The 10,530-nt window shown below is 49.6% G+C and overlaps 1 protein-coding gene across 1 annotated transcript; it reads left to right on the forward strand.

The window, feature by feature from the left end:
- Positions 1–6,159: 6,159 nt before the first annotated feature.
- On the forward strand, positions 6,160–9,889 carry LOC124701620 (protein NPGR1). The gene is made up of 5 exons (XM_047233713.1): positions 6,160–6,423; positions 6,512–6,788; positions 7,024–8,240; positions 8,324–8,471; positions 9,311–9,889. The coding sequence occupies exons 1-5, from the start codon at positions 6,220–6,222 to the stop codon at positions 9,643–9,645; spliced, it is 2,181 nt and encodes a 726-aa protein (XP_047089669.1). The 5' UTR covers positions 6,160–6,219; the 3' UTR covers positions 9,646–9,889.
- Positions 9,890–10,530: the final 641 nt, after the last annotated feature.

A 10,530-nucleotide genomic window follows, 5' to 3' on the forward strand; every position in this document is an offset into this window, starting at 1 on the left:
TCATACCCCATAATTTACATGATAAAAAGGACATAAAAAAACCAGAAAGGCGTGCTAAAATACGCGGCCGTCTGCGGTCGTCGTCGGCCGACGAGGTCAATCGAGTCGCGGCGTCGGCCATGGAAGCTCGTACGCCGGCGGTGGAGGAGGTACCGCCGCACGGGCAGGAGGCTGTGGCCAGGGATCCCACACTGGAGCAGCAGGCGGAGCGCGGACGTTGGAACGCGTCGGCGTGGCCGGAGGAGTCGCCAGCCTGCGCGAGTGCTGACTCGCGGAGCTGGATTGCGACGTCCCACAAAGCGAGCTCGTTGAGCTCGTCCTGCTCGCTGTTGGCCAGTGCCATAGCAATGGCCTGCTCCTCTGAAATGTCCGGCGGCTGGGTCTCCGGATCCCACGCCGGTCCGCCGTCGTCGTGGTCATACTGCGACATGGCCACGTCGCCGTCCTCGTCCTCGTCCGCGTGCTCGTGGTCGTTCTCTTCTTCTTCGACGGTGATCTCGCGCTCGAAGTAGGCTACGTCGGCGAGGTAGGCAGCGCGGCGCCGCGCGTTGAACTCCCACGTCCCGAAGGAAATCCAGTTGTAGGAGTTAAGCGCTTACGCCGGATCCTCCCGCAGATCCGGCGGCAAGATCGCTCGGCGACGGCGCACCTCGTCCCGCCGCTCTCGGCCCTGGCGCAGCACGGGGGGGGACCGGCACGCGCCGCGAGTTCGAGTACCAGCCCCTCCCGGCAAGTTCGCGTCCGGCCATGGTACCGGCCGGTTTTCCTCCCATAGCTGCCGCGCGAGGTCAACGCGGACGTACCGGCCGAGCCGTGCCTTCTTGCCGGAACGCGAGCCGCTAGCCTCCTGGTCGTTCTTCGTCTTCCCGGAACGGCTAGCATTTCTTCCCCATGGCGTTGGTGTGGTGGGTAGTGTGGGATTTTGGCAATGGTTTTGGTCGGGGAAATGGGCACCGGCAGCGTCCCTTTAAGAGGCTCCGACGCCATCTCGCCTTCAATGGCTCGCCGAGTGCAGCGCCTACTAGGCTGCGCACGCTCGCGGAAGCCAAGGCACGCCATTAACGCGGCCCTGCACAAGGCTGGCAGCGCGCCACAGAAGTAATACCGCGGAAGACGAAGCAGTTATGCCGCTGCAAGGCGGGCCCGCGCGAGAACCGAGCGGACACTTTGCGCGTCCGTGCAACGTCCGCGGAGACGCAAACCTGACGCATATTTGGGCCAGGTTTGCGTCTCCCCGCGGACGGCCCGATCACTTTGCGTCGCCCCGCTGGAGGTGGTGCCAGACGCATTTCCGATCACAGCGGACACAAACGATCGCTCAGCGTCCGTTTCTCTTACCAGTCATTACCCACAACCAATTGCTCTAGGAGGAGACACATGTTTGTGCCCACATAGGATTCTTCCCTTCCATGCTTCGTACGATTACCATGGATCGGCATACATTTTTGCAATGCGGCATGTGTCCTCCGTGACCCGTAACTCTCATCTCATCTCGGGGGGAACAAGGTGTCACATGACCCGCAGAGCGGCCATCACCGCAGCAATCGATAGATCAAAAGGGGGAACATGACAAGATTGCGACTGCAGTGGGTCGAGGCCAGTAGAAACCAGCAGCCCGTCATCGTCGTCTCCCGGTCACCGTCGCTGTGCTGAGGTGGGCGGTGGCTGTAGAGCAGAGCAGGGAGACAGGTCTGGAAGGGGGTCGAAAATGTCAAGGCCTAGCCGTCCTAGACTGCTGCTGTAGTCCTTCCTGGAGCTGGAGCTGCTGCTGTGAATCATGGCAGTGATCTCACTGGCACGCTGAGCTTCTCCTCTGGATTCTTTTGTCAATAAAGCAGAGCACGCCGCCCGCCCCGGCTCTGCTCTGCACCTTGGAGTCCTTCCTTTCCCACGGCGCCGCAGAGTGCAGGCGGTTAAATACGCCCGGTCCTTTGATCCTTAAATTATTCAGTACTGGAGTACTCCTACTGTACTAGTAATGGCAAAGCTAACCAATTATTTTCGTCTCGCATGGACGGGGCATCCAGATTCAGACGCAATGTAGGAATTCTAACGTCGTCATCTCCAACGGGGCAACGCATTTTTTAACGCTCAAAATGTCCGCGTCCGTCAGTTTGTCTTTGTCTAAATGGGTGAAATCAACCGCGTCTATTTGCGTCAGGTGGCTCCAACGGCACGTCGCATTTTTTTTCGATTTTGCATTTTTTTAACATAAAAACATAATTTACATAGTAAAAGATAGAAAAATAAAATAAAAACCTAAAAACGGCTGCGCCTACTGGTCGTCATCATCGATGTCGATCACGACGAGCTTCGATACCGGCCACGGCCGGTTGGGAAGCGGCGAAACATACGCCGGTGCCGCCGGCGGTGGTGGAGGTGGAGCAGCCCGCGCCGATGGTGGCAGTTGAGCAGCCCACGCCAGTGATGGATGTGGAGGCCCCCACGGGTTGTACGGTGGATGACGTGGGCATAACCCTTCGGGTAACCGACATTGCCCTACCCTATACGATCTAGCTGGAGGCCCATGAAGGTATTCGATAACAAGGCGGGCCAATTGGATAGCGAAGCGGAAGATTCCTTGACGGGCAAGACAAGGAAGGAGCCGAACAAGGAAGGTTTAGAGATAGAACTATTGTAAAATCTAGTCGTACTCGGTTAGACCTCTTGAGACCTGGCCTCCTATATAAAGGCCAGGAGAGGGGCTGCCGAGGGACACGTACAATTTTAGCCACCAGAAGTCTAGAGCTAGGTCGCCGCAGCACTTAGCCTCTCGACGAGATCTCAGCCGAACTCTTCGGCACCCCATTGTAACCTAATATTCTCATAATCAAGATCAGACAGGCAGGACGTAAGGGTTTTACCTCATCGAGGGCCCCGAACCTGGGTAAATCGCTCTCCCCGCTTGTCTGTGAACCGATGTCTCGTGTCAGCTTACAGGATTCCATCAACCCTATGCCCCTATCGGAGGGCATTGCCGAGGAGCACCCTCGACAGTGGAGGTGGAGGCGGCGGTTGCACCGGTTGCGTGGACGAGTCCTCGAGCGCCGTCGTAGGGCCTCTTCCTCTGTGAGGCCCGTCGGCATGATGCCGGTGACGTACAGGCAGCGGCGGCTGCACCGGTCGGTCCACCTCCGAGACGAGGACGCCGAGCGTCGCGATCTAGTCTTCCGTCATCGTCTCCGGGTACTCGAACTTTCGGCCCTCCGCCACGGTCAACTGCCATTTCTGGAAAATGCAATCGACGTAGTCGTCCTTGGCCTCCTCGTTGTGGTAGGCCAGAGCGTCGTTGTAGTTTTCGTCATCGTCATCCTGTGCAGGCGCCGGCGGCTGCCGTGTTTGACGACGAGGCGGCGGTGGATGGTCAAACGGGAAGTCCCCTGTTGCCGAGGAATCATCCTTCTCTGTCTCATGCCAGGTGGATCGGCGCGAATGTCCGGTGGTAGGTACCGCCGGCTGCGCCGGATCTCGGCGCTTCTCTGTGTCTGACGCGCAGGCACGGGCGGGACAGACACCCGGAGGTAGCTGACTCGCCAGCCCGCCAGACACAAACTTGGCAGGAAACCATTTCGATTTTTCTTTTTAAGAATTTGCGACGTGTCAAGTTTCACAGATCCATTTCCATGGAAAAATTGGAGATTTCTCAGCAACAGCCCTTAATTAATGTGTGGCTTGTGGGAGTACATGGTAGTTCCGTCAGTCACTTCGGGTTGGACTTGGGTGTGCGTCACGCCAGGCTGGGGTGGGCTGACGCTGACGAAAAAGTAGGGGGTAAAATGGTAAAAAGAGCCCGTCTCGTGCCTTCCTAGTTCCTACTACTCCGCCACAGCCCAGAGGCGCGCAGAGAGAGAAAGAGAGGGAGAGATCCTCCTCGCGTCGCGTCCCCGTTCACACCTCAATCTCACCACACTGCTGGCCGCCGTTCGTTCGCCGCGGCGCGTAGGAGGAGGATCCTTCCCGCCGCCGTCGCCCGCGCTTCACAGTACGTGCTGCGCTTCCTCCCACCCTCCTCTCAACCTCTTCGGCGCCTTTGCTCCGGCACGCCGCCTCCCTTCCCGCGGGCGTTGCCGAGGTGGTTACGGGCTTACGTCCGTGCTTCCGTTCGTGGGTGTTGTTTCGGTGTGGTGTGGCGCGCGGAGGATCGGCGCCTCGTCTTGTTTCTCGAGTAGTAGTTGAATTCTCGGGTGACTCGCTCTTCTGGTGGTGAGTGCATCGGTCGCCTGGATGAATGTGGGTCGGCTGCTTCGACCCAGGAGGGCGTGAGCAGCAGAGCATCACGGGGTTTCAGTTTGGTAATTTGGTGTTATTTTCACTGTGGGTTTCGTGAGTTTGGCGGTGTGAGGGAAGGGAACGAGGGTCGATCGGCGGCTTGGGTTGCGGTGGAACTTCGCGTAGTTTCCACTTTGATGGCGAGTGCGTCGGAGCGACCAAGGAGGGCATCGGGAGGATATCATGGGCTTATAATTGGTAATTTTTGGTCTGTGCGCGCCTGCTTAATTTCACTGTTGGCTGCACTACTGCAGGCCTGCAGCTCTGCTGGCACCGCCATGGTAGTTGTTTTCTCATCTTGCCGTGAGGTTCCTTTGGGAATGTGGGAGGAATCGCTAGAATTCTGCTTTGGTTTGTCGGTTCCTCAAGTAGGAGTCTGGTGGATGGTGGCATTGCTCACTTGTTGCTAGCAGAGTATCAGTGTCGCTATGCTGTTGCTGAAAACGGTGGTGGTATTTGTAGGAGATGAGGTTTTTGGACTGTCATCTTTCTGGGAGCTCACACACTTGCAACTGTCTTTCTGAAGCATCCATATGGCTTTCCAAATATTTCGTGACCCTTCCTGTTGGTTCAGTGAGTATTTTCCGATACCAACGTGTTAGTTGACTTCTTATTTCGGGGGCGTGGTTTGAGAATAAATCGTGCCTGCACCCCTCTCGAATGTGAGAGCAATTGCTAGAATTCTGTTTTCGTTCGGCCATTTCCTGAAGAAGCAGGAGTACTTCTCTGAATTTTGAGGGACCGGTGTATGCAATGCATGATGGATAGTGGCATTGCTCAATTGTTCCTAGCTAGTAGAGTTTCGGTGTCGCTATGATGTTGCTGTAAACGGTGGTGGTATCTGTAGATGAGGTTTTGGGCTGTCATCTTTCTGGGAGTTCACACTTGCAACTGTGTTTCTGAATCGTGCATATGCCTTCCCAAATATTCCTGAGGCCTTCTGTTGGTTCAGTGTATATTTGCTGACACCACCATGTTAGTTGCCTTATTTTCTCAGCAGTGTGGTTCGCAAATAAATCGTGTTTGCACTCCTCGGCAATGTGTGAGGAATTGCTAGAATTCTGTTTTCGTTCGCCATTTCCTGAAGAGGCAGGAGTACTTCTCTGAATTTTGAGGGACCGGTGTATGCAATGCATGGTGGATAATGGCATTGGTCAGTTGTTGCTAGCTAGTAGAGTTTCGGTGTCGCTATCATGTTGCTGTAAACGGTGGTGGTATTTGTAGATGAGGTTTGGGGCTGTCATCTTTCTGGGAGTTCACACTTGCAACTGTCTTTCTGAAGCATGCATATGCCTTCCTAAATATTCCTGAGGCCTTCTGTTGGTTCAGTGAATATTTGCTGACACCACTATGTTAGTTGCCTTATTTTCTCACCAGTGTTGGTGCAAATAAGTCATGTTTGCACTCCTCGGGAATGTGAAAGGAATTGCTAGAAATCTATTTTCGTTCGCCGTTTCCTGAAGAAGCAGGAATGTTCTGACGTAGTATGCTTTATAAATTATGAGGGAACCAGTGTATGCAATGCTTGATGGTGGCATTGCTCAGTTGCTGCTTGTAGAATTTCAGTGTTGCTGTGTTCTTGCTGAAAATGATAGTGCCTTTTGTAGGACAGTAGGAGATGAAGTTTAGGGCTCGTGATCTTTCTGGGAGCCAAGAATAAAACATTGTTTGGACATGATTTGATAGTTTGATCTGGGAATGGAATCGCTAAGCCGATTTCAAGATCTGGTTTGCCTTTATGTGATACTGTGTTTTTTGTAGCTAACTTGCTGTACGGCGTGCTATTACTGCATGCTTATTACAATGTGTATCTGAGCACCATTCATATTTCCCTTGCCAGGTTCTCTGGTCTACTTGATGAATATTTAATACCATTATCCCCAAGGAAGATCCTAAGAGAGAGAGAGGGGAACTTACATTTGTTTATGTAAATTACCCGTGTGGCAGAAAATGGCTGCGATGATGTTATGCACGTGCAGCGGGGACCAATCCAAATTTGAAGAGATGCCACGATCGCCGGAGTCTCTTGCGACACGGGACTTCTCAGCAAGTGCTTCTTGTTCGAGAACAGGAAACCGAGAAACAACACCCGATGATAGCCAAGTGAATGAAGTGGAATCAGACTTAAGAGAGACTCTTTCACTAAATTATGAGGTTTGGCCAAATCTTTCTCTCTTCAAGGAAGAGATAAGTTGTTTTTTTCTGATTTGCTCACTGTTAGATTTATCTGACTATATAACAGGAGGCCCGAGCATTGCTAGGTAGACTGGAATATCAAAGAGGGAATTTCGATGCAGCATTGCAAGTCCTTCAGGGAATTGATATAAGAAGCCTGAAACCACGAATGACCACAGCTATTACTGAAAGTGCCAAGCCTAGAGTTTCTCCACGTTCTTCAAGAAGGAAAACCTCACAAGTGAATGGAATGGTAGTGCATATGTCAATGCATTCTGTAAGCCTACTTCTAGAAGCCATATTGCTTAAAGCAAAATCCTTGGAAAGTCTTGGCAGAGTGACAGGTACTGACTGGATTTCTCTCTCTATTGTTTCTTGCCTTTTACTTTAGCACCACGGCTTGAAATTATGCAGGCCTTTTTCTAATGTTCATAAGATTAAATAGAAACTGAAACCTATGTAATTGTATTGGATAAAGCCATATGCTACTTCTGTGTGTACGCTATGCATATGCCTCAATTCAAACCCCTACACATCCAGTATGAATATTTTTCTGATTCAATGGTATCTTCATGACAGATGCTGCAGAAGAATGCAGAACCATCATAGACATTGTAGAATCTGCATGGCCGAGTGGCGTTCCTGAAGGTACTTCTGAAGAGAGCAAGTTGATAGATATGTTCCACTCGGCTCTAGAATATCTTCCTAACCTATGGATGAGAAGTGGTTGTTTTGAGGAGGCCATAATTGCATATCGGAGGGCTCTCGGAAGGCCCTGGAATTTAGATTCTCAAAGGTCTGCTAACTTACAGAAGGACTTAGCAGTGACTCTATTATACTGTGGTATTGAAGAGAAGTCAACTCAGGAGTTCAATCAGCAACAGAACATGATAACCCCTGAGAACAATCTTGAGGAAGCAATTTCACTACTGTTCGTACTTATCAGAAAGCTAGCCTTCCAGCAAATAAAGTGGGATCCTGACCTCGTAAATCATTTGACATATGCCTTGTCATTATCTGGCCATTATGAAGTCTTAGCCAGACATCTAGAGATGTTGTTGCCTGGAACCTATAGCAGATCAGAAAGATGGTACATTCTCGCGCTTTGCTACAGTGCAGCTGGCATGGATGATAGTGCCTTAAACATCATAAGGAATGGTTTCCGTGTGCTACAGAGAAAGGGAAAACCTCATATTCCATCTCTTCTTTTAGGAGCCAAACTATGTTGTAAGAACCCAAAGCATGCTTCTGAAGGAATAGAATTTGCAAATAAAGCCATGAAGTCTTTCACAAGTCATGACCTACATTTCATCAGTGTTGTAAATCATTTTCTTGGTGTCTGTTATGGACCTTTTGCTAGGTCCTCCACCTGTGACTCGGAAAAAATGAGATTGCAAGATGATGCACTGAGGTTGTTGCAGGATGCTGCATCACTAGCGAAGTATAGTCCTGAAATACTGTACAGCCTTGCTTGGGAAAATGCAATGCAGCGCAAACTGAATGCAGCTATTGAAAGTGCGACGGAATGTCTTGAACTGGTGGCAGGAAGTTCAGTTAGTACCTGGAAGTTGTTGATTCTAGTGTTGTCTGCACAGCAGAATTTACAAGAAGCCGAAGCTCTAGCAGATTTAGCACTAGATGAGGCCGAGGAAGAGGAGCAAATGGGTATTTTGAGGCTAAAAGCACAGATTCAGGCCTCCCGTGGACAATTCAAGTCGGCGGTGGAATCTTTAAGGAGTTTGCTTGCAATCATTCAAGCAAAGAAGGAAGTTTGGAAATCGACCCCATATGATAAGGTGCAGCAACTTTCACTTCTTATTTTAAGTCAAATGATCATATGACGTGTCTTCTTTTCTTAATATCAACTTTCCCCTCACAGGTTAAATCACTGCATAAGTTAGAGATGGAAGCTTGGTTAGATTTAGCCTCAATATACACAAAGCTTGAATCATGGCATGACTCAAACATCTGTCTTGACAAAGCCGAATCCATCAATTCCTTCAGTTCAAAGTGCTGGCATGTCAAAGGTGAATATCATTGCCTACTTAACTCCGCTATCATTTATGGCTGATTGTGCTCCACATGAGGCCTGGTTTTGGATGCTTCATTGTAGTAAGCTACATGCCTAACATAAAAGATTTTACCAGATTAATTAAATAAGTTTTCTCATCCACCCAGGGCCAACCAACTTTTACCAAAATTTCTCCATACCTTAGTTTGACATCTAAACCTTAACACTCCAAATAGTATCAGGACAACCTGTTCTTACTGAAACAACTCCACACCAGTAGTCCAGTACACACTGCACAACCTTTTCTCCATACCTTGTGTGCTAAAAGAACACCAACTTTACCAGTCTCAGATTTACATGTTACATGACGATCACCCTGCATTTAATGATGGTTAAACTGTTGAGCAAACTCTGTGATATTAAGAGTCTCAAAAGCTCGTGGTATTTGTTTGCAATCAGCTTTGACTTTTGGGTCGGTCACATAGTTGAGGTTGATATTATCTGGGTGTCCTTAAGTAAAAGTTTCTGCTATTTACACTAACCAAACATTAAGAGCTTGTCAGGCTCTCACAACAGTAAAAATGTTTGGAAGTTAAAGGAGATAGGATATGTTATCTACATTAATCACTATATGTCCATTCAACATTATTTGCATATTTGCGGGCTACGGATCTAGTGACACATTGCATGTGAGGAGCAAATAAAAATGTGATGGCGATTCCAGATATCTGAATGGATTGCCAAGGGCCTGTGTATGTTAGATTCATATCGTTGTATTGTAGATCGATTACTGCAGTTACTATTGTTCATTCTGCCCTATGATCTTCAGAAGTGCTAACACGTATTACTTTCCAGGCCTTATATTGGAGGCTCAGTCCTTGCACCAAGAAGCCCTTGCGGCATTCTCATTCTCCCTCTCCATCAATCCAGACTATGTCCCTAGCATGGTTTGTATGGCTGGAATTCTAAGAAATATTGGAGGGAAGTCATTGCCCATCGCGAGAACTTTCCTGCGCAATGCCATCCGCCTAGAGCCAACAAACCATAAAGCCTGGCTGGGGCTTGGTCTTGTCTCGAAATCCGAAGGATTGCTCCTTGAGGCTGCCGACTGCTTCAAGGCCGCCTACGAGCTCCGAGAGTTGTCGCCGATTCAGGACTTCTCCGAGCAACTTCCCATCTTGCTGCAATAGAAACCCATTGCCTTGCCAGATATCAAAAGAGAGAAAAATCCATTGCCTTGCGCCCATGCCAAATAGCACAGGTTTTTGCTGCAGAGATTGTGCCTTCTTGTTGCGCCCTTTCTCTGCAACCGGTAAATTATGTGAATGTAGTATACCAATTTCTTTAGATGGACATCCTAGCCCATATTGTCTTATGGAAGAGAAGCATAAATGGTAAATTATGTCAATGTAGGTATATCCATTTCCTTAGCTGGACATCTGTTTTATGGAAGAGAAGCATAGATGGTAAATTATGTGAATGTAGGTACTATATCATTTCCTTAGCTGGACATCCTTGACAATTTTGTTTTATGGAAGAGAAGCATAGATGGTAAATTGTGTGGATGTAGGTATATCCATTTCACTTAGTGTTGCAACGTTGAGCATCCTTGGCTGGACATCCTTACAAATTTTGTTCTGTTGAGAAAGCATAAATGAAAGACATGCTGCAAGTCCGATCTTAGCTTTTGGCCGGGCAGGTTTGCATTGCTCAGAAAAATGTTTCCACATAATGAAACTCATAAAACAAGGTGATCCAGTCCGAAGCTACAGCCTGCTGCCCACTGCCGTAGGTGATGCGGTGCTTGGATCTTCTTGACAAGATTCTCCATCGTCCGGCCAAGGTTTGGGTGGCGAGTGCATCTCCTTTGACCTTGTTACGCTCCGTCTTGCGCCGCTTCTTGATCTTAATTAGAATCTCCGTTGTCTGGCTGTCACGCTGATGAGCTGCTTAACGGTAAGGCCATCGAGGTTCGGGCGGCGGCCGAGCATGCGTCGTGGAGGAGCGTGGTCTTGCGTTGGCTGGCGCTCCGCCTTGCGCAGCTGCTTCCGCATCTTGCCTCTGCGCTCCTGGAC

The sequence above is a fragment of the Lolium rigidum genome, chromosome 3, assembly GCF_022539505.1.
Source record: "Lolium rigidum isolate FL_2022 chromosome 3, APGP_CSIRO_Lrig_0.1, whole genome shotgun sequence".
Lineage (NCBI taxonomy): Eukaryota > Viridiplantae > Streptophyta > Magnoliopsida > Poales > Poaceae > Lolium > Lolium rigidum.

Bases quoted from the DNA above. Each gene is read 5' to 3' on its own strand.
- LOC124701620 (XM_047233713.1), top strand. From the start codon at position 6,220: ATGGCTGCGATGATGTTATGCACGTGCAGCGGGGACCAATCCAAATTT. The intron at 6,789-7,023 runs GTACTGACTGGA...TCTTCATGACAG, and splicing joins AAGTCTTGGCAGAGTGACAG to ATGCTGCAGAAGAATGCAGA. The intron at 8,241-8,323 runs GTGCAGCAACTT...TTCCCCTCACAG, and splicing joins AATCGACCCCATATGATAAG to GTTAAATCACTGCATAAGTT.